General features: G+C 45.7%; 2 protein-coding genes across 2 annotated transcripts in view; one reads left to right on the top strand and one right to left on the bottom strand.

The window, feature by feature from the left end:
- Positions 1 to 14,595, top strand: part of PFDN1 (prefoldin subunit 1) — a 72,562-nt gene extending 57,967 nt beyond the window's left edge. The window contains exon 4 of the mRNA XM_019424377.2: positions 13,744 to 14,595. Within this exon, the coding sequence (XP_019279922.1) occupies positions 13,744 to 13,827 (84 nt within the window). The 3' untranslated portion in view covers positions 13,828 to 14,595. The remainder of the gene's footprint in view (positions 1 to 13,743) is intronic.
- Positions 14,596 to 15,216: 621 nt separating this feature from the next.
- The window catches only part of CYSTM1 (cysteine rich transmembrane module containing 1), a 76,627-nt gene continuing 66,308 nt past the window's right edge, over positions 15,217 to 25,535 (bottom strand). The window contains exon 3 of the mRNA XM_053907425.1: positions 15,217 to 15,705. Coding sequence (XP_053763400.1) covers positions 15,599 to 15,705 — 107 coding nt within the window. The 3' untranslated portion in view covers positions 15,217 to 15,598. The remainder of the gene's footprint in view (positions 15,706 to 25,535) is intronic.

Genomic DNA, 25,535 nt, shown 5'->3' on the forward strand with positions numbered 1-25,535 from the left:
GAGTCACATGTTTGACTCACTGCGCCAGCCAAGCACCCTCCAACCCCCGCCAAATACCTACTTTTTAACATAGTACTTGTAAATCACTGGACGCTGCCTGTACACAGCAAATAATAAATACAAGATTTGTTGTTTGCATATGTTGGATGCTCAGTAGCTGCTTATCAATTGAGCATATTGCCACCAAATGCTTATAAGATAAAGGTTTTTTTTTTTTAATTTGGAAAATAATTAAAGACATACAAATGTACAAAGCTAACTTAACAAACACCTGTGTACTCGCTACCCAGAACAAACAAATGTTCATTGTAATACTAATGAAATTGAAATCTCCTTCGTAACTTCCCTTCCAACCCCACCTCAACTTTATTCGTATTCACCGGAAGCAACTACTATCAGGTTTTTGGTGTGTTCTCTTTCCATCCCATGTTTTATGGCATCTTGTAGTTAACAAGTGACATCATATTGTTGCTATCTCTCAGTAACCTTTTTTTTTTTTTTTGAGCTCTACCCACATTAATATATGTAGTTCACTCATTTAAACTGCTGTAGGGTATTTATAATAACAAATAACTTTCTGTATTATATGCAAAAACCCACTGTCTATAACTTAAGTGTATACCCTGAAAGTGTGGCCAAAGGGCCCAGGGACTTCTTCCATGTATAGCATAAATACAGCCATTGGTAGGGTTAGTTGATGGGCTCAAGAATGCAAGTACCAGCAGGTTAGTGATGTCTGCTGCCCTTATTTTCTAATGGCCATGGATTCTCTGGTGAAGCCATCTCATAAATTTCATGGCCTCTGCCCATGTTTTAGAAATGGAGATCAGGGGCGCCTGGGTGGCTCAGTCAGTTGAGTGTTTGGCTCTTGATTTTGGCTCAGGTCATTATCTCATAGTTTGTGGGACTGAGCCCCATGTTGGGCTCTGTGGTGACAGCATGGAGCCTGCTTAGGATTCTCTCTCTCCGCTCTCTCTGCCCCTCCTGTGCTCATGTGCCCATATGCATGCACTCTTCTCTCTCTTAAAATAAGTAAACATTAAAGAAAAGAAGATAAGAGAAAAGAAAAGAAAAGAGAAAAGAAATGGAGATCAGATATCCTGCACAGAGCCAGAACCAGAACTGGTCAGGGAAAGAGAGGAAGATGAGTGGGAACGCAGGATTCCAGATTTTAGATTCCACCCACAGTATTATTCATTTATGCTCTGAAAAAAATGGGGGTTCCTGTATCATAATTGGATATTCCTAGTAGCTGGGCCTTCTAATATTAGTGGTTCTTTTCTTAAAACCCCCAAACCCCAACTCTTTGAGCTAAAAGATTGTAAGTGGCTTCTTATTGACCTAGCATCTGGAAATTGAAGAAAGGGAAAAATGAAAACCACTCTTTAAATCATGTTTGCAAAGAGAAGTGTGCCAAGTGCTCTTTTATTATTCTAGTGTCATTATGAATTTAATTGGTGTTATGTCAGCTACTTACATCAGAGCTAACAGCATATTAAACTCCATTCTGTTTGTACCAGTTCCATGGTAACTTGGGTGTGTGTGGAGTTGGGACAAGTGGCAGCTGTGACGTCTGGTCTGTAGAGTAATTCCATCATGGTATGAGCTCCTGGATCACCCCGGATGGAGAAGTATCACTGGGTGGTGTGAGCTAACCTCTCCGTGCCCTTCGGAACACTCCGAGCAATGGGAGCAAAGATCCTAGGTTGCTTGTCTGATCTAGGGGTATAGCTTAGAGTTCAATTAACAGTAATTCCTTGGTGATACTGAGAGGTATAACTATTAGTTACCCTTTTTCTCTTTCTTAATGAAAAGAAAGCCAGTTTTTTGGAAAAGCTTTATAAATAGTTCTTTGATACTGGGGTGTATTTGTAGTTCTCCAGTTCTGCCCTCTGCTGACCTATACAAATCAGCAAAGGAGGAGTCTCTGAGTCATTAATCTGTGCTTACGGTGGCTTTGAGCTCTTGCTTGTTTTCACTGTCTCCTGTTCCTTTTATGGGTTTCCGGTTGCCATATCTCTATTTTTTTAGTTGTATAAATATGCTCTTCGATTGGCAAGTAGTAATGTGATCACGTAGAAGTTTCCTTACCCTTGTTTGTTCATTGGCTTTCCCAGAATACCTTATTAAATCATTAATCTAAATGTTTACTGCTTTCGCTAATAACATTAAAGTTAGTTTTCACAAATTAATACATCAGTTTATTTTACCGTGCTCAGTTTGTGTGTGTTACTCTGAGTTTTTGTGTGGAGTAAATACTGATTTGCTGTGACAGTAGTTCATTAGGAACTTGCCTTACCATGCCTGTTTTTTGTTTTCTGTGTTGGTTTTCGTTTTTGTTTTTTGTTTTTTTTGGTAATTTTTATTTTAGAGAGGGAGAATGCGTGTGAGTGAGGGACAAGGGCAGAGAGAGGTAGGGAGAGGGAGTGAGAGAGAGAATCTTAAGCAGGGTCCACACTCAGTGTGGAGCTTTATCTGGCATTCAGTCCCACAACCCTGGGATCTTGACCTGAGCCAAAATTGAGTTGGATGCTCAACTGACTGAGCCACCCAAGCATCCTGCTATGCCTGTTTTTAAATACAGGGTTTTCGTGTCCTGTTTTTTCTCTTTGTGGAATAGCATTTTGAGAAGACTAGGAATTTTTAGTTTTAATTGAAATAAAGTTCACATAACATAAAATGCACAGTGTTGTGCAACCATGCCCACTGTCTGATTCTAGAACATTTTCATCACCTCCAAAAGAAACCTCTTATCCATTAAGTAGTCGTCCTTTTCCCGTCTCCCTCAGCACTTGGGGAGTTTAATCTGTTGTCTGTCTGTATAGATTTGCCTATTCTGGATGTTCATATAAATGGATCACACAGCATGTGGCTTTCAGTATTTGCCTTTTCCCCCTTAGCTCGATCTTTTCTTTCTTCTCTTTTCTTTTTTTAAAATGTTTGTTTATTTGAGACAGAGAGAGACAGAGTGTGAACGGGGGAGTGTCAGAGAGAGGGGGAAACACAGAATATGAAGCAGGCTCCAGGCTCCGAGCTGTCAGCACAGAGCCCAACTCAGCACAGCACAGAGCAGGGCTCGAACTCATGGACCGTGAGATCATGACTTGAGCCGAAGTCAGAAGCTCAACCGACTGAGTCACTCAGGTGCCCCTTTTTTTTCTTTCTTGTTTATTTATTTATTTAGAGAGAGAAAGCACGAGCCAGGGAGGGACAGAGAGAGAGAGAGAGAAAATCCCAAGCAGGCTTGGCACTGTCAGTGCAGGGCCTTAGGCGGTGCTTGAACCCACAACGGTGAGATCATGAGGAGATCATGACCTGAGCCAAAATCAAGACTCGAACGGTTAACTGACTGAGCCACCCAGGTGCCGCCACTCCATGTTTTCAAGGTTCACATCTTCATTCCTTTTGACGACTGCACAGTATTCCCTTGTATGGGTGTCACATTTTTTCAACTGATGGGCCCTTGGGTTGTTTCCAGTTTTGGGCTATTGTGAATATTTTTGTTTGAATACCTGTTTTCATTTCTCTTGAGTACATGCCTAGGAGTGGAATTGCTAGGTCATGTGGCAGTTTTATCTTTTAACTTCTTAAGAAACTGCCAGACTGTTTCCTACAGCCACTGCATCATTTTACATTCCCACCAGCAGTATATGCGAGTTCTAATATCGCTACATCTTTGCCAGCATCTGTTTTCTGGTTTTGATTAGAGTTATCCTAGTAGGTGTAAAGTGGTATCTCATTGGGGTGCCTGGGTGGCTCAGTTGGTTAAGCATCTGATTTCTGCTTAGGTCATGATCTCACAGTTTGTGAGTTCGAACCCCACATCAGGCTCTGTGCTGACAGTTCAGAGCCTGGAGTCTGCTTCAGATTCTGTGTCTCCCTCTCTCTCTGCTCCCCCCCCCCCCCCCCCGCCATAAAACATTAAAATTGGTATCTCATTGTGGTTTTTACTTGCATTTTCCTAAGGACTGATGAGGTTGAATATCTCTTCATGTGCTTATTGGTCATTCATATATCTTTTTTTTTTTTTTTAATGTTTTATTTATTTTTGAGACAGAGAGAGACAGAGCATGAGCAGGGGAGGGGCAGAGAGAGAGAGAGAGTGAGACACAGAATCCGAAGCAGGCTCCAGGTTCTGAGCTGTCAGCACAGAGCCCGATGTGGGGCTTGAACTCACGAACTGCGAGATCATGACCCGAGCTGAGGTCGGACGCTTAACCAACTGAGCCACCCAGGTGCTCCTCATATATCTTTTTTTTTTTTTAATTTTTTTTTTTTACGTTTATTTATTATTGAGAGACAGAGTAAGAGCATGAGCATGGGAGGGGCAGAGAGAGGAGGAGACAGAGAATTTGAAGGAGGCTTCAAGCTCTGAGCTGTCAGCACAGAGCCTGACACGGGGCTTGAACCCACCAACTGTGAGATCATGACCTGAGCCGAAGTCGGACGCCCAACTGACTGAGCCACCCAGGCGCCCCTCCCCCCCCCATATTTTTTTTGAAGAAATGTCTGTTCAAGTCCTTTGCCCATTTTTTAATTGGGTCCATCTTTTTGTTGAATTGTAAGGAAACTGAAATTAGTGATTTGCTTGGAGCAAAGAGGTAGTGCTGAAGTGACTTCAGGTGTTTGCTCACATATCTCACTGCTAGTCTTGCCCTGACAGTTGAGTCAGGTGCACCTCCACGTCCAAGAATGCAAGGAGTTGCCCTTACTTCCTCTCTGAGAGGGCGCACCCTTTTCCACCTACCCCTTTATCATGCCTACAGGCCAAACTCCACTGTAAACACTGTGAGTTGGATTCTCTTGGTTTTGTAAAACTAGGACAAAATAAGATAAACTGAAATAGTAAAACATATTTTATTTGCTCATTTGGAAGACTTGTAGAGTATTAGGCCCACAGAGTCACAGAGTTACAAGAAGATTGTAACAGATTCCTCTGCTCTATAAAAAATAACCCCAATAGTAATTGGAGATATCTGGGGAGCATATGGGAGGTAAGAAAGTGGGGAGCTACTAAAAACAATTAATTCAAGAAATTTTGCTAAGAAGGGAAGGAAAGAAAGGGGACAGTACCTACAGGGAATGTGAGGACAAGAAAGGGTTTTTAAAGTGATTTGTCTTAAATCATCTGCCACTGGGTGGCTTAGTTGGTTAAGCTTCTGACTTTGACTCAGGCCATGATCTTGTAGGTTTGTGGGTTTGAGCCCCACGTCCGGCTTTACACTAAAGCGCAGAGCCTGCTTCTGATTCTCTATCTCCCTCTTTCTGCTCCTCCCCTGGTCGTCTGCTCTTTCTCAAAAACAAACATTAAAAAAAAAAATTAAAGTGATTTGCTTCAACAATAAAGATCTTTCAGAGAAAGGGAAATGGAAAATTAGAAAGGAGGAAAAAGGCTGATTGCAGCAGTGAAGGTTTTGAGGTGAGTAGAGATGGAACCAACACCCAAGTGGAAGGGTTGCGTTTTGATAGAAGCAGGGACACTATCCATTTTAACAACAGGGAAAGAAGAGAGTATATGTATCGGTGTGGGTCAGGTGGAAGATGTGGTAGTGGGAAGAAGAGAGAATTCTCCTCAGATTGCTTGTATTTTCTCAGTGACTTGGAAAGGAGGGGGCAGGGAGGAGGTAGTATAGGAGATTTGAGGAAACAAGATAAAAGTGTGGAGTAGCTATTTTGGAGAGCACACAAGTGAACTTAGTTTAACAGAATACTGGGTCAGTGTTGTGCCCATTTGAGATTCATGGTCCTGAATTTAAAGTGAAACCAGCACATTTAAGTGTTCTTCTCTAGCAGCATTTAGGTATAAGCATGGAGTAGGCAGATGGGTTTAACTTGGGTTGGCATTTTGCCAGGCAAGTGCAACAGAGGGAGAGCAGAGCGGAGGAGAAAAAGTATTTATAAGGGGTTAAATATAAATGGTGCACTGTGGAAGCTTAGCTGAGTAAGAGGGAAAAGGCCATGGAAGCGTAATATGTAATGAAAACCTTGTCATCGGGATGAGGTTGAAGACATGCTAGAGTTGAGAGTTATCAGAGTGACTTGGAAAAATATGAAGTAGCAGTGGTAAAAATGAAATTTTGAGGTGGCGCAGTTAGTGGTGTTGATGTGGTCTCGAGCGTATGACTGTGCGGTGGGTGGCTGAGGTGGAGTGAAGTAAAGACTGTGAGGGCAGGGGAGAGCATGGTATTGAATGGATCATCTACATTTTTGTTGGAGTCACTTTGAGTGGTGCAGCAGTGGTGGATGGGAAGACCGTGAGCCATCAGCGAATGAGGGACAGTACCCAGTATCTTGGAGACTCCGGCAACAAGGAGTTACGGGAGGATGGTAAGGCATGCTGCCACAAATTTCAAGGACCAGAGTTTGGGAGGAAAAGAGAGATAGGGTTTGGCATTGGGTTGAATGAGTAAATGAATGAATCAGAAGGATGGATGGTTGGACATTTGGGCTTTTATCAGCTTTTCTTGAAAGTTAAAAATCTCTGAAATCTCTACCTGCTGGATTCAGTTCTTTTAAGACTATTTTTTAAGAACAGAGTTGACAGACTGTAGCCTGGCTAGCCAGACCCACGTTGCTGCTTGTGTTTGTGTGTTTAGAACATAGCTATTGTTCATTTTCGGTGCACTCCTTAGTATACACATTGTCTGTGGCAGCTTTTATGCTGTGACGGCAGAGTTGAGTGGTTGTGACAGAAACATCCTCACAGAGCCTGAGATACTGTATCTTTGGCCCTCTGCTGACTCACTTTGGAACAGTGGTTCTCAAACTTCAAAGTGCCTCAGAATCACCTGGAGAGCAGTGAAAACACAGATTGCTGGGCTCCATCCCTAGAATTTCTGATTCAGTGGGTCTTGGGTGGGGCCTGAGATTGTGCATTTCTAACAGGTTCTCAGGAGTTGCTGATGCTGGAAAAATTCCAGGGACCACATTTTAAGAGCCATTGCTTTAGATGTTTAAGGCCATGGGCAGGTTCTTTCTCCTCTTAATCTTTTCTGAGCCACTTGACATGATTTACTGGCATGTCTCATCCCTTTTAAGTTTGATGCCCCAAAATGTAATGATTCTTTGAATGTGGCCTCATCAGCACCATGTGCACTGGAATAGTTCCCCCCTGGCTCTGTTTACCTAGGAGTTTCTACTTTCTTTCCTGGGTTGTCTGATGGGCTTGGCCTTCTCTGGGACTTAATTGAAGCTGATGTGTTAGGGAGGGCAACACTGGTAGAGATCACCTAAAGTCCAGGGAGACCTAGGGGCCAACCACTGTTGTTTGAAGGAAAGAATAAACCTTACTCCCACCCCCATTGTATTTCTGCCATAAGGTGTTGAGTAACGTAGAGGTTTGACTTGGGCAGATTGAGCATGTGATTATAGGTAGGATTTGGGAGTCTGACCCCGTTCAGTAGCAGTGTCAGAGTCTCTTTGCAGGTTAAGAGAACACCTGGGAGAAAAACAAGGTCAGTGCTCAGCTGAAACAAGTCTTTTAGCAGAGGAACCTTTGAAAGAGGTTTTGAAAGCTGTTTCTAAAAGACACAGAGACAGTGACTATTTCTTAGATTTCTCTTATATTCTGCTCCATGCCTACAATTACTTTCTCATCTTTGAGCTGGTCTCAAAGTCTAGTTCAGAAGGTCCCTTATAGCCTAGTTGTGTCCTTGATGGTAAAGTAAATGCACCCTCATGAGTTCACAAATAGCCTCGTGTCTGTGGACCAGTTAGTTGTCTCTTAGCTTTCGGTTGCCGGTCAGACTTGGCCTGTCTGGCCTGCTTCTGGTGAGTGCTGTTTACCCATTCACTTGCACTTTCAGAGCTCTGCCCTGCTTCTGCTTGCTGTAGCCCTGCCCATCTGTCTCTGTCTCATTTCCCTTCCTGACTTCTCTGATTGTGCCTCCACGTTGCCTTTCTTATTTTCTCTTCCTCCTTTTGTTTCTCTGCCTTCATCACAGTGTACTCCCCCATCTGCTAAGACATGCCTTCTCAGTCTTTGGTGAATTTTTGGCCTCTTGCTAAACTTCCCCTGTGTGGGCAGCTGGTACCCTCTGGCTGTTTTAGAGTTCTGCACACTGATAGAACATGAGAATCAGGCTCTGGGTTTTTAATTTAGAAGTCATGGGAACAACAGTGAGAAGGTAGCCTTTGCTTCACCCTTTTAGATTAACAGTAGAGCTTGAAGTTAGCAGTGGTCTGCACAAGCTGGAAGCTGTGGATTCAACATAAGGGAGAAGTGTTTGGCCAGGGTATGTCAAATTCAGGATCTGAAACATGGGATTCAGAGCAGAAGGTCTCTGAACACAGATTCCCTAGAACATCAGGGGTGGGAGGGGGGGATCAAGATGGCCCTTTCTACTGATCCTGTACTGGATTGGAGTCTGGGGACAAGCTAGAAGGTCTCCTTTTATCCACCATAACCCCCTATTCTTCCCCCAGCTCTGTTTTACCTGTGTTGTTTTGTCTTAAGAGGTCATTTGAAGAAAACGTTTTGTGACTAAAGAATAATGATGGGCGAGTGCAGATACTGATACTGTCCAAATCATTTTACAAATGGGGAAATAGAGGATGAGAGGGGAAAACTACTTTCTATGCCCTAAGAAATGACAAATAGGAAAAATATTAGAGAAGGGGGGGGGGAACAAAAGTTCTGAGGAAAAAAGTATAGAGATAAAGCATCAGAAGCTGAATTACTTCAGGAGTCTCTCTGAGAGATTCTGTGAGGTCAGAAAAGTTCTAGAGACTTGAGCCTCTTTCTTTCATGGGAGGATGTGACTAGAACACTAGCTCCTCAGCCTGACTCCCAGAAAGGAGAGCCTCAGGCTGATGAGTAGTACCTCAAGCAGTGTCATTTCCCTGGCCATGCTGAGCCCCACAGGAAATCTCAGAATTTCACTCTAGAACAAGGCCCACAAGAATGTCGCTGCATCCAGGGCTCTGTGGTTTGATTCCACTGGAGAGTTTCCTAGGGTAAAAGTTCTGAGGGAGATTGCTCAGCAACACACAAAAATGCTGCAGCAGATGCGTTCCTGGGACTCCTGCTGGAAGGTGTGGGTTTAAAAGGCCTCCGGAAGTTTACACAGCAGTCATAATTCCCCTGGAGCTCCTGGCAGCCCAGGCCAGTCTCAGAGCATTTTCTCAAGGATTTCCAACTCCAGGACATGGGAAATTGGGATAGCTTGTTTCACAGTTTCACAGGTTGATTTGATCAAGGGGCCTGAACCTTAGGACCTGTTCTGTTTATGGAAGCCAAGCCTTTGATTTTCCCATGGACATCAGGGAGGGTTGAGTTTTAGACCTATGTATACCTAGGGGCAGAGGTTAGAAGGCAGTGCCCCAAACTGAAAACCATCTTGAAGGAGATGGTCAGTTTTTACCTGTGCTTGCTCTGTTGGTGATCCTCATTCCAAGTTGTGAGGGAGAACTACAAAGCAGCAGTTTGTATATAAGTAAATCAGTAAGTACTCATTTCCGATAATAAATGTACTTTTTTCAACAAGTATTGAGTTCCTGTCTTGTAGCAGCCATTTTTCTAGACACTGGGATTATAGCAGTGAACAGAACAGAGTCTTGCCCATGATCATGGACATTCCTTTCTTGTAAGGGAAGACCCACAAATACTGCTTCTTCCAGTGGTAACAGGCTATGCATGCAAATCAGGGTGAGAATAGGGAGCGTGGAGCTCCTGTGTAATCACAGCAAGAAGCATTTGAGAAAGGGCTGAAGGAAGTAAGTGAGCAAGTGCTGTGGATATTTGGAGAAGAGTGTTCCTAACGGAGCCAAAGGGCAAAAGCCAAGCAGGAGCATGGTGGTGGGTTGGAGGGGCAGTGCATAGTCGGAGGTGGAGGCCAGTGTTGCTGGAGCTGAGTGGGTGAGAGGGAGTTGAGGTCAGAGTCTGCTGAGAACAAGTCTAAACATGGCTTTTCAAAAGGGCTTTGCCTTCTACTTTGAAATAGGAAGCCATTGGAGCATTAAAAGAGGACTCAGCACTGTGTGAAGAAACTGAAGAGGATCAGAAGGCAGAAGGGGGGCATAGTTAACTCTTGATTTAGGTTTAGGTCATGATCTTGTGGTTTATGAGATCGGACCCCACACTGGGCTCCGAGCTGAGCGTGGAGTCTGCTTAAGATCCGCACCCCCCACCCCCGCCCCCCCGTCCCTTCCCTGCTCACGCGTGTATGGTCGTGCACACTCTCTCTCAAAATCAACTTGGGAGACCACTTAGGAGGTTATTTATTAAGGTCAGATTATGGACACATTTTGAGATAGTGCTCATAGGATTTGTTGGTTGATGTCAGATGTGAAAGAAGGAAGATTCAAAGGTGACACCAAAGGTTTTGAGCATTTGCAAGAACGGAGTTGTCATCTATAGAAGTGGGGGAGACTGGGGTCCACAAAATTTCTGGTTTGGTGAGTTTTAGGAAGAAGGTGTAGAAATTTAAGAAAGAAAAATTTTTGACTTAATCAGTTTCCTTAAGGTTTTGCATCCTTTCTGTCTCATTTTTATTTGGATCATTTCTACCACAATTTTTTTGGGAGAAGTACAGGTCCCGACATACTTTTAGAAATTCTTACCCAGGCCTCTATGATTCAGTGTGGTCAGAAGGTGTGAGTACGTAAGAACTTTGGGTAGACTTGTTCTCTGGGGCATCCCTCATTTCATGGTTTCCTGGGGCTTCTTCACAAATTACTACAAACTGGATGGTTTATTTTTTAAAGTTTATTTATTTAGAGAGTGAGTGTGCACATGAGTGGGGAGGAACAGATAGCAAATTCAAAGCAGGCTCTGCACTGTCAGCACAGAGCCCAGTGCAGGGCCTGAACCCACAAACCATGAGATCATGATCTGAGCCTAAACTAAGAGTCACAGGCTTAACTGACTGAGCCACCCAGGCGCCCCATAAACTGAGTGGTTTAGAACAATAGAAAATTATTCTCTCACAAGTTCTGGAAGCTAGAAGTCCAAAATCAAGGTGGTGTGGGGTCACCCTCCTTCTGAAGCCTCTGGAGAAGAATCCTTCCTTCCTCTTCATAGCTTCTGTTGCCGACCCTTCTTGGCCTTCCTTGGGTTATAGATACATCCTTCCCTTTCTGCCTCCATCAAGGGATGGCATTCTGTCTGTGTCCCTTTTGTCTTCATGTGGCCTTATAAGGACACTAATTATTGGATTTAGGGCCCACCCTAATTCAGTATGACCTCATTTTAATGTGGTTACCCCTGCAAAGACCCTATTTCCAAATAAGGCCACATCCATGGGTCCTGGGGGTTAGGACTTTAATGTATCTTTTTGTGAGACAGAATTCAACACACATCACATACTCTGATTGAGGTTTGATTGTGAAGGTCTTCTTGGCTTAGGTGTCTTTAAGGATGAGACAGAAACTACTGAAAAAGAAAACAGTTCCCTCTGTGTTAGGAATGACCCATCTGGTAGGATGAAATAAAAATTGCATTTATTTTTTAAATTCTTAAAAAAGTTTTATTTTGAGAGAGCAAGCGAGCGAGCGAGCATGAGCAGGGGAGGGGCAGAGAGAGAGAGAGAGAGAGAGAGAGAGAGACACCGAGACCCTAGCAGGCTCTTGCTGTCAGTGGACAACCCGATCCTGATCCTAGGATCAGGATCCCGTAGGATCCTCATGGGCCTTGATCCTACGAGCCATGAGATCGTGACCTGAGCCGAAACCAAGAGTCAGACACTTAACAGACTGAGCCACCCAGGTGCCCCCGAAATAAAAAATTTGATGTGCAAAAAGTTTATTTAAGTAATTAAAGATTTCAACATAGACAAGTTTATTTTGCGTTATTTTTTTGAAACTTGAAGACTTTAGGTTATAAAGTGGTAAAAATCCTGAAAAAAAATCATAAAACTGTAAGTGGAAGATAGAAGGAAGAGACATAGAATGATGAATTTTAAAGATAAGAATTTTAACCTGAATTTGTCCAGAGTCCTTTTAGGTAGAAAAGTTCTGGCTGATGTTCCAAGTTTAGTTTTGCCAGCTGGGCAGCGAGTTGACGGAGATAGAATGCAGCAGACCTGATAGGTCCCTGGGCATCAGCTGATGCTGTGGGAGCACAACCCCGCTTGCCCCACTGGCCTTTTCCTTAGATTTCCACAGGGCTGGGAAGGTGCCCAGATGGTACATGGCCCTCACTATTTAGCTCCTGCTCCCCTTCTGTGCAACACCCAGTACGTGTACATTCTTCAGTAGTGTGTCAGGAGTTATTAGTATTTCCCTCTTTAAGTCACCACATGTAAAGTCTAGGGATTGTTTATCAAAGGAACTTTGAGTTCCCATTCTGATATCACACTGATAATAAATTCCTCAGCACCAGCATACATCTGTGGCCACTGTGAGTTTTATGGAGCTCCTGTTGTTTGGTAAGGAATGAATGGTGTGCAAGTTGGACAAATGAGAGAGGAGTAAAGAGATATGGCTCTTTCTAGCCTTCAGGAGATTTCAAGTTAGGAGAAGCCAGACGGGAATTAGAGGCTCAGATAAGAACTGATAAAGATGCCACAGCATTGGAACCTATAGGAAAAAGTCCCCTGTTGCATTTAATAAATATCTGGACAGAGAGTGGGAGAAGTTAGAAGGATATGTAGAGGGGCATCAGAGATTTTAATGGTGAAGGCCTCAAGCCCCAGAGGCCTTCATTTTGATTTTCCTGCCTTGGTGGTTTGGTTGGGCATCAGTTCCCAAAGAAGGCCTGTCAGGCCAGGCTGCTCACTTGTTCTCTGGCTCAGTCTTTCCCAGGTAATATGGGCACTTGAACGGTCAAAGTGAATCCACAGCTGCTAGGGTGTAGGGGTGAATGAGAGAAGGGCACTGGATGCATCTAAGCTGTCTGGGTCAGGGCTTTGCATTACTGACTCCAGTGTGGCTTAGTCACATGCACCCTTAGGGGATTATTTTGAGTATTTCTGAAAAAGGGAGTCTCATTTCATGTCAGGTGAGAATGCAACCACAAGTATGTCCCCAGGGGAGGGACCAGTGGTGAAGCCACCATATTTTTGGGGTGACCACAGGGCAAATAATGTACAGACATCATTTCCTTTGACTAATCTTTTGTAATCCTGGCCCAGATGTGGCTCCTGAAAGTAGTTTAAGTTCTTTGTCTAAGTTGAGATTTTTAATTTAGGACCCAGATGGGGTAGGGAGGTGAACATCCAAAAGGTCTGTTTTACTCAGTGTGTCACTGTCCTGGATTCCTGGCAGGCAGCGGTTTCATTAGAAAAGCAGATTTCATCCTGACTCATCTGCCTCGATGAGACGTGTGATACAACTTCTTAGCACTCGTGCAGCCTGCCCTCTGACTGGACAGAACGGAGGGTGCCCAGTCCATTCTGCAGCAGTGGCAGCTACAGGCGCCTGGCCTGGGCTGTGGAAAACCTTGAGAGACAGTCTGTTATGCGGCCGGAGCTTTGTCCTGGAATTTCCTGGCCTTTGTCTGTCTGGTATAACTTCATGTACTGAGACGCCTGTTTTGAGTTCACTTCCTTCTGGGGGAAGAGTGCAGCTGCCTTCCACTGAGCATTTCTGCTTCCTGCACCAAATAACTTCCCCCTCCCTCCCTCATGTCTGTGGGCGGGATGAGGGGAGCACTCTGGGCAGGTGTGTTTGTACCAGGCCCCCAGGAGACAACATGCTAGTGGAAGTCACTGTTCACAGAGGAGAAGCCATTACCATTGGGCAGAAAAGCTGCATCTGCCAGCCTGGCCCATACCCCCTAACCCTGGTTTCTTTGTCATACTGCAGCAGAAAAAATCCTACCTGGAGCGGAGTGTGAAGGAAGCTGAGGACAACATCCGGGAGATGCTGATGGCACGAAGGGCACAGTAGGAAACCTCTAGTCAAAGCTTCCTGCCCCCTTCCTGGCAAGGGCAGAGGGGCCCATGTGGGGAAACATCCTCTCTTCTGCCCTGATGGACTTTGTATTTGAGTGATCTGGTAACCCTGTGTTTTCTACTTCACCCTGATCCCCTTTTCGATCCTGGCTCTGCCTGCCACCCCTGCCCGACATTCTTCTCCCCTGGGGTGAGTCACGAACACCCAGTAAAGATGGGGGCCAGGACAGATAGGGGAGCTCTGCCCAAACCTACTAGTTATGCTGGTTAGACCAATAAAAGGCATCTGTTCCCCCCACCCACTCTAAGTCTGCCTTTCTTGAGAACTGAGGGCCAGAGGCTTTCAACCTCAGCTCCTCCCTGACCTGTCCCCTCCAGAGCATTGGCTCTGTTCCTTTCACATTGAAGCCTTTCCTGGTTCTTTTTTTTCCTTTCTGTTCCTTTGAGTAAATCCTACTTCTGAGCTTCCATGCAGATCAGGAAGAAGGGAGACCAGGGTATAACTGAATTTAAGTGAACCTTGGTGGCATTCTGCCTAAAGATTCCTTCCCTGTTTCCTCCCACATGTTCCATGCGAAAATGCAGTCAGGCTGTCTTCCGGTGGACAGTACAATCCTAAGGCCTCCTAGAGGCTTAGGGGCAGTGGTGTGCTGGAGCTGGCTTGTACTGGCTCTGGAGAGCCAATTATTAAAAATCAAGTTATGTAAATATGTAATCCTATTTAAAACAAGGGTAATAAATATTCAGACTTGTCCCTTCCTAATTACTAAATCTGGCCATTATCTGTTTTTGAGGTTAACAGTCTATCGCATCTGGATGATGGAAATTGGTGCATTCCTGCGCTTTTCTTCCCAACTCCACATCAAGTTGGTAGCTTGAAATCAGCTATTGTGGGATCATTTACTCCACAGTAATCAGGTGATGGACAAAATATGGTTTTGTTTTAAAGACAACTGGTAGTTAAATATTTATGAGCAGCTCACTGCCACTGCTTCAGAGTGCAGGTGGGCAGGCCAAGATCTGTCAGCTGTAGCCTCTCAGGGCCAGCTGACGGATATTGACTTGCTGTTATGGCAGCTCAGCGCCACCCTGTGGCCAAAGCTGAGATGGGTGTGTGTGTGTATGTAGAGGGAGGCGTGTGACAGCAGAAAAGAAGGCCTATGGAGCAGCCCATAGTTACCGAGAGGTCCTTTTCCTAGGCTCTGGGTACAAGCACATAACAGTTTGGTGAGCTTATCTCTTGAGCAGGACCAGGGAGAAAATGCTAGCCTGGTGAGAACCTGCCTTCCTAATAGCACCTACCCACAGTGGAATAAAAAGGCAAATAGACCCCTCCTGGGGTACAAACCCAGGGCTTGTATCCTGTCTGGAATAATTCAGATGGTTGAGGTTTAGACCAATTTATTGAAACATACAGGGTGTTAGCAGAGAAATCATTCAGTGTGATTACATCATGTCACTACCTTGAACGTATAATTTTAAAATTATAAATATATATTTTATAACTAAGCCTTTGGCCAAAAAAATAAAAGTCATTTAGCACATTTGTGAAAGGCCAATAAGAAATGCATTTTGAACATTAAAAAGATAGTCACTGAATTAAACAGCAGTGCAACCCCTGCTAATAATCTAGAATCCCACTGTGTTGAAGGTAGAAATGTCTGTGCAGAGCTAGTCATTCATTTATTTCAGCAATCAGAAGAGATGGGGCAGGCACACCTGTTGAAGGCGGTGGCAGAGCTGGCAGGACCGGAGGGCTGGTCAGGTCAAGTGAGCATGTCCCAGAGACAGCAGCAACAGAGTGCAGTCCAGCAGGCTGTGAGGCAGGTGGATGGGCCCAGGTCATCCCGTCTTTGGTCTTCCACCACATACACTGGAGGGGAAGTAGAGAGAGGGTGAGACTGAACTGGCACAAGCCCTACAGAGCCAGTGCTGACCAGACCAGATGACTGGAGGAAGGGTGGCTTAGTTCCTCAGCTACTTTGTCTCCTCTTCATAAAGACTTTTATCCCCATAGGGACAGGTACTAGGGAACCAACAAAGTGGCCTCACAGCAAGGCAGCCAGAGCAAGAAGAAGTGTCCATTACTGTCCAGCCAGGGTTAGCTAACCCTGCTCGGTTTATAAACCAGGCAGCACTATGTCCTGTGCCTAAGATATGGCTACGCCATTTCCCCAAAAAATCACCTAAAAAGGAACTGCAGGCCTTAAAAGAATAACCCAGAATCCTCATCTCTCAAACCTGGGCAGTGCTATCAGAATGTCCCCCAGCCTCTTAACTTTCACACAGAGCAGGAGGAGGTAGGGGTAAAGACCTGGTCAAGTGTGAGGGATTTTCTCAGAATGGGGTTGGAAATCTGAGCCCTGTCAGGGCTCAGTGCTCTATTAAGAAATTTGCATGCTAAACAAACTCACAGGTCTTGAAGGACCCCAACGACCCTTTACCAGTCTGCAGACTTGTAGCCGAAATCACACTCTCTTCCTGTAAGCACATGCTTAAGATGGCTGATGGTCAGCCTTGGCCTCAGAGGATCTGTGGCCACTTGTAGGAAAATCTCAAAACCGCAGCCACCGCAAAACTCATTTATAAGCAGTGAGGATTTTAAACTTTTTCAAAGTTAATGAATCTTACAAATTAAGTTGGTCCTTCGGCAGTCTTCTTTCAGTTCTATTTTTGTTTATCTATTTTTATGCCTCCTCTCTTGGCCAGTCCTCTCTTTGGAGCCTGGCATAGCAGCTACAATACTCCAGGTCAGTAGTGAGTTTTTTTTGTTTTGTTTTTTTTAATGGTTGTTTATTTTGAGAGAGAGGGAGAGAGAATCCCAAGCTGGTAGCACAGAGCTGGATGCGGGGCTCTAACTCCCAAACCATGAGATCGTGACCTGAACTGAAATCAAGAGTCAGATGCATAACTGACTGAGCCACCCAGGAGCCCCAGTACTGAGCTTTTCCAAGCTGTCCCATTGAGGCGGTGCCATCCACAGGCCTCTCTTTCTCCTGTGGCACAACTTTCAGGTCAGCTGCTTTCATCTGACCTGGCTCAGCAACACAAGCAACACTGTTCTAAGGTCTGGCAGACAACACCCAGCCCCGGGGAAAGCCTAGTGAAAGAGAAGACAGCGCATTTATAAGGTGCATTACCTGATTTAGTGTTAACAGTAGTGCCTGACTATAGATAATACCATCATTCCTATTTCACCGGTAAGAAACACAAGGCTTAGAAAAGTCTCTTGTTCAAGCACACATTATCACCTGAGGCAGGGACAGGGTCTGAACCCAGGCCTCTGGCAAGCCAGGATAAGCACAGGACTGAATGGGCTCGAGGACGGTTTTCACACCAGTCAGAGCCCACCCCACCCATGAAAGGCCTGGGCAGTCCGGACCTGGGGGTCACCTCGACAGGAAAGTCCTAGGCAACGGCTTTCACCTGCTGTCTGCCTAGATGACCTGACCCAAGTCCCCGGCCTCCCCTGATCCTGCAGTGGGCAGCTTCCGACAGGGAAACAACACAACTAGGTGCAGACACCCTGGAATAATTCCTTACCATTTATTGTCCCTGCTGGAGGGCTGGCTCTGCTGCCTGGGGACAGAAGGACCCTCTCCCCTGCCAGTTTTACAACCAGTCTGCTTAATGCAGTCCTGAGACCCAGCTCAGTTGCCATGTGAGAGGTCCTGCAGCCTCTCTTAAACTACCATTTATTGAGATCACAATTGTGCTGGGACCTGTGCCAAGGGCCTTCTGTACACAGTACCACTCAGTGTTCACAAACCTGTGATACAGGTATCGGGACACCTGTCTTCCTCACTGCTTTTCCTTGGCCCTGTGCCTACTCCTGTTTTACCAGAGAACTTCATCAGGGAAATAAATGTCCTGGACTTGCTTCCTCTAACACCTTTCTCCTTCAGTTTAGTCAAGTTTGTCCTTGCCAAGCCTCCTTTCATATGACAAGCTCCAAAACCTGGGGCAATACTCACAGTGTTTATAGAGGGAAGAAATCAATCTGGCTACAGGACAGAACACTTCAAACCAAAGGGCTGTGTCAACCTCAGGTGGGGCAGTTGGTGCTGGTGCATACGTTAGAATCCCTGTCAGTTATTCCCTGGATTACCAAGTCTTCCAAAGCCCTTTTGACCTTCTCTTTGCCGTTAGCTGATGACAGAACCTCTGACCCCAAACTATTGGAAAAGTAGGGGGAGGAAGAGGGTGTGGAGAGTAGGTCTGGAGGTTGGAGTGGCCCAGGAGAAAGCCCTTGAGGCCTCACAGTTCCTCCCGGCACCCCTCCCCCATGTGGTCCAGGAATGGCATACAACTTTATCTTCCTAGATGCCCTACCTACATGGCAGGTGTGAGGTCCTGCATGTCCAGAGGCTGCCTGCTGCACTGAGCAGCATGGCCCAGTCAGCCCCAGGACCACCCCACCCCACCCAGGGGGCCTTACTGCTCTTCCGCTACTCTGCCCCTCAGTGGATCCATCTGCCCGGGAGCTCCTACACTGCCCTGGATGACTGGCCAGCTAGTATGCAGCCCACTCTGCCCAACTCCCTAGGTACTTGAAGCCAGGGGACTTGTGTGCACTGAAGCATCACTGACAGTGCTGGTCACCAGGCAGGAGCTGTGTCAAAGATGATTCCAACACAGGTGTTCATACCCCCCTGGCAACTGGCCTCTCCTGGCAAGCAGGGTATAAAAAGGGGGCAGCACCATGGTTACACAAGATGTTAAACATTAGAGGAAGCTGGAGGAACAGTACAGAGAAACTGTACCGTCTCTGCAACTCCTGGACCAACTGGAACATTGCCCTTCCAGGCAGTTCAGCAGTCTGCTCAGGTTGGGAGGCAGGTTCTGGTGCCTGTAGGTGCCGCTCAGATTGAGCTGCTGCTTACAGATCATATGCCTGCCCTGGGGCCAGCCTGGGGCCAGGGGCTGGGCTCTACCTTTTTCTGACGGATGCAGGCAGGGCCTTATGGACTGGCTTATATTCACCTCAGCTAAAAGGCCAACCCTCCCCACTTGCATTTGGTATCTCCCTGCCAATGCCACCAAACTCCTACCTCCTCCCTAGCCCTAGGGGTTCCCCTCACCAGCTTCTCTTACTCCCCGATAGCCCTTTGGCAATGACCCTCAATGAGGAGCAGCTACTCAGAGCTTTGCCACCTGAATCCAAGTCCAGAAGTGCTGTGTGCTTGATGGTAGTGAAGGGGGTTGGTGGAATGTGCAGGGAGGGGTGTACATGCACACAGGTGTGACCCCAAGACCCAGAATACATCAGAAAGGCCTAGGTTAGTCTTGGGTGCAGGGTGTCTTTGGAAGGAGCTGAGTAGCTTCTAGGAAAGTCTCCCACCAACCTTTCTTGACTCGGTGCCAAAAGCAGTTGAAGACAGATGGAAGACACCTGGAAGCATGCCTGCAGCCCCCCATGTCCAACAACTTGCCCACCAAGCCCTGGGGTCTTTTCCAGAGTCACCAGACTCGCCAACCAGCAGTCCCAAGTTTGGGACTACTGTATTGTACAAGCCTCGTGGGGCCATTCACGTGCTACTCAGAAACCTACTTCTGGGCAGCAGTGGGCATGTGGAGGGCCAGGCAGAAGGGCCATGGCAGAGAAGACCTGCAAGAAATTTGAGCAGAGGCCTTCTCAGCTAAAGGCTCCCAATTCCTCAATCACCCCTGTCCTGGAATCTGAAACCTTCACTTGGCACAGCCCAGACATTTTAAATGATTAATCAAGCGCTTTGAATTGGTGATACAGTCTTATTAGGCCCTCCCTTTTTGTGTGTGCATCTGTAAACAGTCCTAACCTGGGAGAGCTCATAAGGAGAAGCAAACAAAAAGACTGGGGTGTCCCAGAGAGTTCTCATGTCTGGGCCTTTTAACACTCCAGCAACTAGGAGGCTGCCCCCTGGCCTCACAGCCCACATCACTGATGGACATCCAGGACTGCTCCTCAACCACTGAGACTACCATGGCCACTGGAGCTCCCAGGAAGTGCCCTCAGCAGAGATGGTGGCTTTGCCAGAGGCAGGAAGCCTGTAGTCTGTGCTCAGCTGCCCTTGCCCAATCTTGAGAATCTAGACCAACAGAAGGCAGCCAGTCTCCCAGGAGGTATCAGACGATGCCAGAAGAGCCCTCCTACTGCTCACACCAAAATCTTTAAGCAATTTAGCAATGAGCAAAAGTCTCAAGATAGCCATAGGGATGGATCCTGTTCCTTGTAAGCGGCAGAGAGGAAAGCACACAATTTGCTGAGGACTCATTACACCTTTCCTTGGATGTGCATGTGCAGCAAGATTATTTATTACTTGGCACACAGGGATGCACGGGTGAGAAAAGATGTCTCAAAGGCACTACCACTGTGCCACCTGCTCTCAGAGCCCAGGTACGTATGCTGAGGGGAATGGTGATGGGTGAAGGGTGATTAGAAATGGTGAAGGCAAATGAGGGGGTACAGTTTTCATTGGCGTGTCAAGGTTAAAAGCAGGAAAGGTTGGGAAAATGCCTATTTTCGTCTTCCTCCACAGGCAGGATGTGGGTCTGGTACGGCCAGACCTGGCTTAGGCTCTGCAATAGCAGCTGTCTTTGCTGGGCTAAGCTCATGACGTCCCCAGGCCTCTCGGCCCTCTCTGCTCCTCACGCCTCCTCCTCCTCCTGCGCCTCTAATTCTGGCAGCTCTGTCTGTGAAATTAAGTCTTCCAGGATACCCACGCCAGGTGCTTTGGTATGGGAGACAACTGCAACCAGTTCACCCACCCACCCATGTAGCTACTGACTGCCATCCAAGTGCCCATGAGGCCGATCATCCATCATTCTTTAGGGATCGAGTGCCAGGTGTGTATGTGGATTGGTACAACAAGGTGAGAGAGCCTGCTGACCTCCATGAAGGCGGGTGTTTGGAGATCTCAGAAGTGCACTTGCCACCATCCTGTGAAGGAAGCAGTTGCTAGACAAAACCAAGATGGAACCTTCTGAGTGACAAGGGTCTAAGGAGCCCCAGTCCTCCAAGCCCCCAACCCCCTGTGGCTCAGTCACCAGGCCAGCATGCTAGCCCTGTCCACCTCCCTATCAGTTGCATAAACCACAGACCTGATAAAAAAATTTTTTTCCATAAACCACAAAAACAAGCACATTTGGACACATTGTGCCCGTCTGACAAGTAGGACTGCAGTGCCACCACCTCCTGTGGCCTTATCCTTGGGCTGGACCTGCTGGGGCCACTGACCCTTAGGGATCAGGTTGGCCAGTTATTTTGTGGCAAAAGAGTGCTGAGCTCAAAGAAGGGAAGTAACTTGACTGAGGTCACAGAATGAATGAAAGGCAGGTCATGGCCTCTCCCCCGGCCTTCCTGCCTCCTTTGTGTATCAGTTAGGCTCACTTCAAATCAGATAGGAAGCCTGGCTCCAAGTGACCTGAAATGTGGCTGTGTATGGAGGGGTGAAAGGCCTTTCTTTGGGCCCTGCTCTCCCTCAAAAATCCACGGTCTGTGTTGGGAGAGCAAGATCTAGTCCTTGCCCTGTTCCAGAGTGTGTCCCCAAGATAGTCGAGTCCACTACTTCAGAACGACATGGTCAGCAGTTGACTGACTAGGAGGTAGAGTGAATTTCAGGGACCTTCTTCACACTTGAGTTTGCAGTCCCCAGGCAGGCAGGCAGCAAGCGGGTGTGCTGGCGCAGAGGGAGGTGCTTCCAGGGGGTGGGCAAGGAGAGATGACTGTTCTCTAAGGACAGTGGCTGTGTACATGGGTTCCAGAGGGGCAATGACCAAGTTCCAGTCCTGAAGCTGCCGCTGACTGGTTGTGTTCTCTGCGTCCCAGTCTTCTCACTTGCAAAATGGGGGAGGGGGCAGTAGTATCTAAGAGTCTAGGTTTTCTGACAAAAACATAAGCAAATAAAGTGCTTGGCCCAGGGCCTGGCATCAAGCTAAAGAGGGAAGAGGACTTACGTAGGAGCCACAATAAGATGACGTCCTATGGAAGAAATCACCGGAAATCTAGGTTTTCTTATTCTGGGTCTCTGTGCAAGCAGGGGCTCCTCCAACCAATCCACATTCACATTGGGATATGTGTGTGTGTGTGTGTCCCCAAGTCATCACAGGAAGACAAAAGCAGGGACACTGGCAGTCACTGCAAAGCACAGCTGCTCAAAGAAAAGGGGAAATGGCCAGAGAAGAGGCAAGGGGCTGTGTATATGCCCAGGGGCTAGGGAGGCAGAACACTAACACCTCAGCTGTTAAGACCCCTCAGAGACCAGAGAGGGTGCAATATTTGGAAACATTTCATTAGTACATTTGAGCATTTGCCTGTTAGATAGGAGGAGTCTGTGGCTGTCATTAAGACAATGGAGACACAAAGGTCCACAGAAGAACAGGATATGAAACAATATGAAATGATGGTCAAGGAGGAAAGGATGTACACATTTAAAAGACTAGGAGTTGGGAAGCCTGAGCTTTTCTTTTTTCTGAAGACAGCCAAGAAACTGGGGAGGGGACTGAAGGTCTCTAATGGGAAGGAGTAAACAGGATGACAACACAAGCAACAGCCGATTCCTTGGCACCCCACTCTTCCACTAAAAGTCTGTACCAGGAGAACCATGGGCATGAACAGGGGAAGAGGTCTACAAAGATCAAGTTGTGAATGATGATGGCTGACCTGCCCCAAGCCCTTCAATGTTCTGGTTGTCTTTTCCTAGCCATTCCTATCCACTATTATGTAGACCACACCTCATTTACTGCCAGACTTCAGAAGACACTACTATAATCAATCATAACCCAGGGCTTTAACTCTGGAATAATCACCACACAGCTAATGAAGGACGAGGCTGCCTTATGTCATTAAAGGTTATATAGCACCTAAGAGCAAGCAATATCCTTAAAAAAATTTTTTTAAGTTTATTTTCAGAGAGAGAATCCCAAGCAGGCTCCAAGCACAAGAGTTGGATGTGGGGCTCCATCTATCAAACTGTGTGAGATCATGACCTCAAGTGAAATCAAGAGTCACACACTTAGCTACCCAAGCCACCCCATGCAATCTCATTTAAATACTCATCAGGCCCTGTAACGATCTAAAGATTTAATGCAATTGTAATTAAAAAAAAAAAAAAAATCCCACCACACCTTTTTAAAACTGATTCTAAAATTTGTAGAAAGGCCAAAGAACTAGAATAACTAAAACAATTTTGACAAAGTTGGAGGAGTTAGACTACCTTAAGGTTGAATATCAAGCTACAGTAGTCAAGACAGGGTATTGGCAAAGGGAATGACACAAAGATCAAGGGAACAGGAGAGAGGACAGTAACAGACCCACATAAACATGGCCAATTTATGACAAATATGCAAAAGCAATTCAATGGAGAAAGGACAGTCTTTTCAAACAAATGATGAAAAAGCTAGCATGAAAAACATTTTAAACCTCACATTTTATATAAGAATCCAAAATGGATCACAGATCTAAATGTAAAACATAAAACCAAACACTAGAAAACAGAAGACAATCTTCATGACCAGAGATAGGGAGACTTCTCAGACCTGATGCCAAAAGCATGCTCTACAAAAGAAGAAAAAATGAAAAATTGGATTTCATCAAAATTAAAGCCTTTTTCTCTGTGGAAGACACTTGAAGGGATGAAAAGACAAGCCACAGACTGGGAAAAAAATACTTGCAAATACAATCCCACAGAAGACTTATATTTACTTTATCTAAAGACTCTTGAAAAACACTCCACAGTAATAAAACAGCTCCATTTAGAAGTGGCGAAAGGACTCCCAATACTTCACCAAAGAGGATAGAAGGAGGGCATTTAAGTACATGAAAACATCATTAGCCTTTTAACAAATGCAAATTAAAGCCACAATGAAATACCACTGTACACCTATGAGAATGGCTTAAAAAAAAAAAAAATACACCATCAAGTACTGGCTAGGATACAGAGCAACTCGAACTGTCAGTTATTGCTGATGGAAATGCAAAATGATACAGCCACTCTGAAAAATAGTAGCTGTTTAAAGTTAAACATACACTTAATCATATGATCCAGAAATTCCACTGCTGGTTATTCACCTTTGAGAAAAGAAAACCCGGTCACACAAAAACTGTAGCAGTTTAAAGTTAAACATACACTTAATCATATGATCCAGAAATTCCATTTGTAGGTATTTACCTTAGAGAAATGAAATCTTATGTTCATACAAAAACCTGTACATAAATTTGCAATTACCAAAAAGTGGAAATAACCCAAATGTCCATCAAGAGGTGAATAAAATGGTATCTCTATACAATGGAATGCTATCCTTAAATCAAGTACCCACCAGAACTTAACAAATATACTAGCAGTTACACACTGATGATTTTATTTGCAAGGCAGTATCGCAGAGGGACATTCCAGGGCAAAACCCACCCAAACTAAATCTCCCTTTGCCAAATATACTGGAAAACCTGGAAAGACCAAAGGCTTTCAAATCTATTCCTCAGGTCCTTGGGATCCCATAAAAAGGCAGGAAGTGCCTCCTCGCCTCAATAGCAATTGAACAGATTCTATTTTCCAAACTAGAATTGCTTGTAACGTTTCTTTTCAAAAGATCTGTATTAGATTCCTCAAACTTGGGAGGCAATGAAAAAAAAAAAAAGATCTGTATTAGAAAAGAAGGGCCTCTCTGAAGCATGGATGTCATATGCTTGGTTATCTATGTGTTGGACCCTCTGACAAACACCCCAATTTGCTTGAGGAGCAAGGTTTCCTCTGTCAGTAGCCTGACCTGCTTACATGGTGCCTGGCATTTCTAGAACTTGATGTCTTACTGCATGAAATTTTACTGCTTCCAGTGTGGCTGGGGTTCCAAGCCTTCATGCTGGTTCTTTGTACCTCTGGACTCCTCTTTTTCAGGCTTACACAAATATCCACCTTCCTCCATACCCAAGGAACCCTGTTCACTGGTCCTAGCAGTCCTGTCTTTCCCTGTTGGTGTCCTTCAAAGAATAGGAACTAGAGAGAAACCCACCCCACCCCTCAGTGACAATAGTATGACTAAGTCCAAGTGGGTTTTTGGTTGTTTTTTTTTTGGAGAGAGAACATGCCAGTGGGGGGAAATGGGCAGAGGTGGAGGGGGGAGAGAGAGACAGAGAGAGAGAGAGAGAGAGAATAAGAATCTCAACCAGGCTCCACGTTCAGCACAGAGCCTGGCAAGGGGCTCAGTCGCACATCTCTGGGATCATGACTTGAGCCAAATTCAAGAGCTGGACGCTCAACTGACTGAGCCACCACAGGTGCCCTGGACATCCGTGAATTCTTACCTTACCGGACCTTCCAGCGACATTTGATGGTAACTCATCACTTCCTTTCTCTTAATACACATTCTTCTCTACTTCAAGGACACCCCATTCTCCTGGTTTTTCCATATCTGACTCCTTTGTAGGTTTCAACACGTATAGGTCCAAGCTAGTTTTCCTTAAAGCTCAGTCCTCCACTGCCACCTCTTTTCCCTACCCACCTTGATCTCATTCACGCCCACAGCTCCTATTACCACCAACATGCCAGTGCTTTCCATGGCGCTATATCCAGCCCAACCTCTCCTCTAAGGTCCAGGGGTATGCAGCTGCTTACCTGACATCTCCACTGGAATGTCTCATTGACGTCTTGACACCTCCATCTAACCCAACATGTTCAGAGCCCAATGTGGTTTTCTTCCTCCCAATTAGAGTGCCTTTCTTTTGTTCCC

This window comes from Panthera pardus, unplaced genomic scaffold, assembly GCF_024362965.1.
Source record: "Panthera pardus isolate Hobbes unplaced genomic scaffold, ASM2436296v1 HiC_scaffold_2, whole genome shotgun sequence".
Lineage (NCBI taxonomy): Eukaryota > Metazoa > Chordata > Mammalia > Carnivora > Felidae > Panthera > Panthera pardus.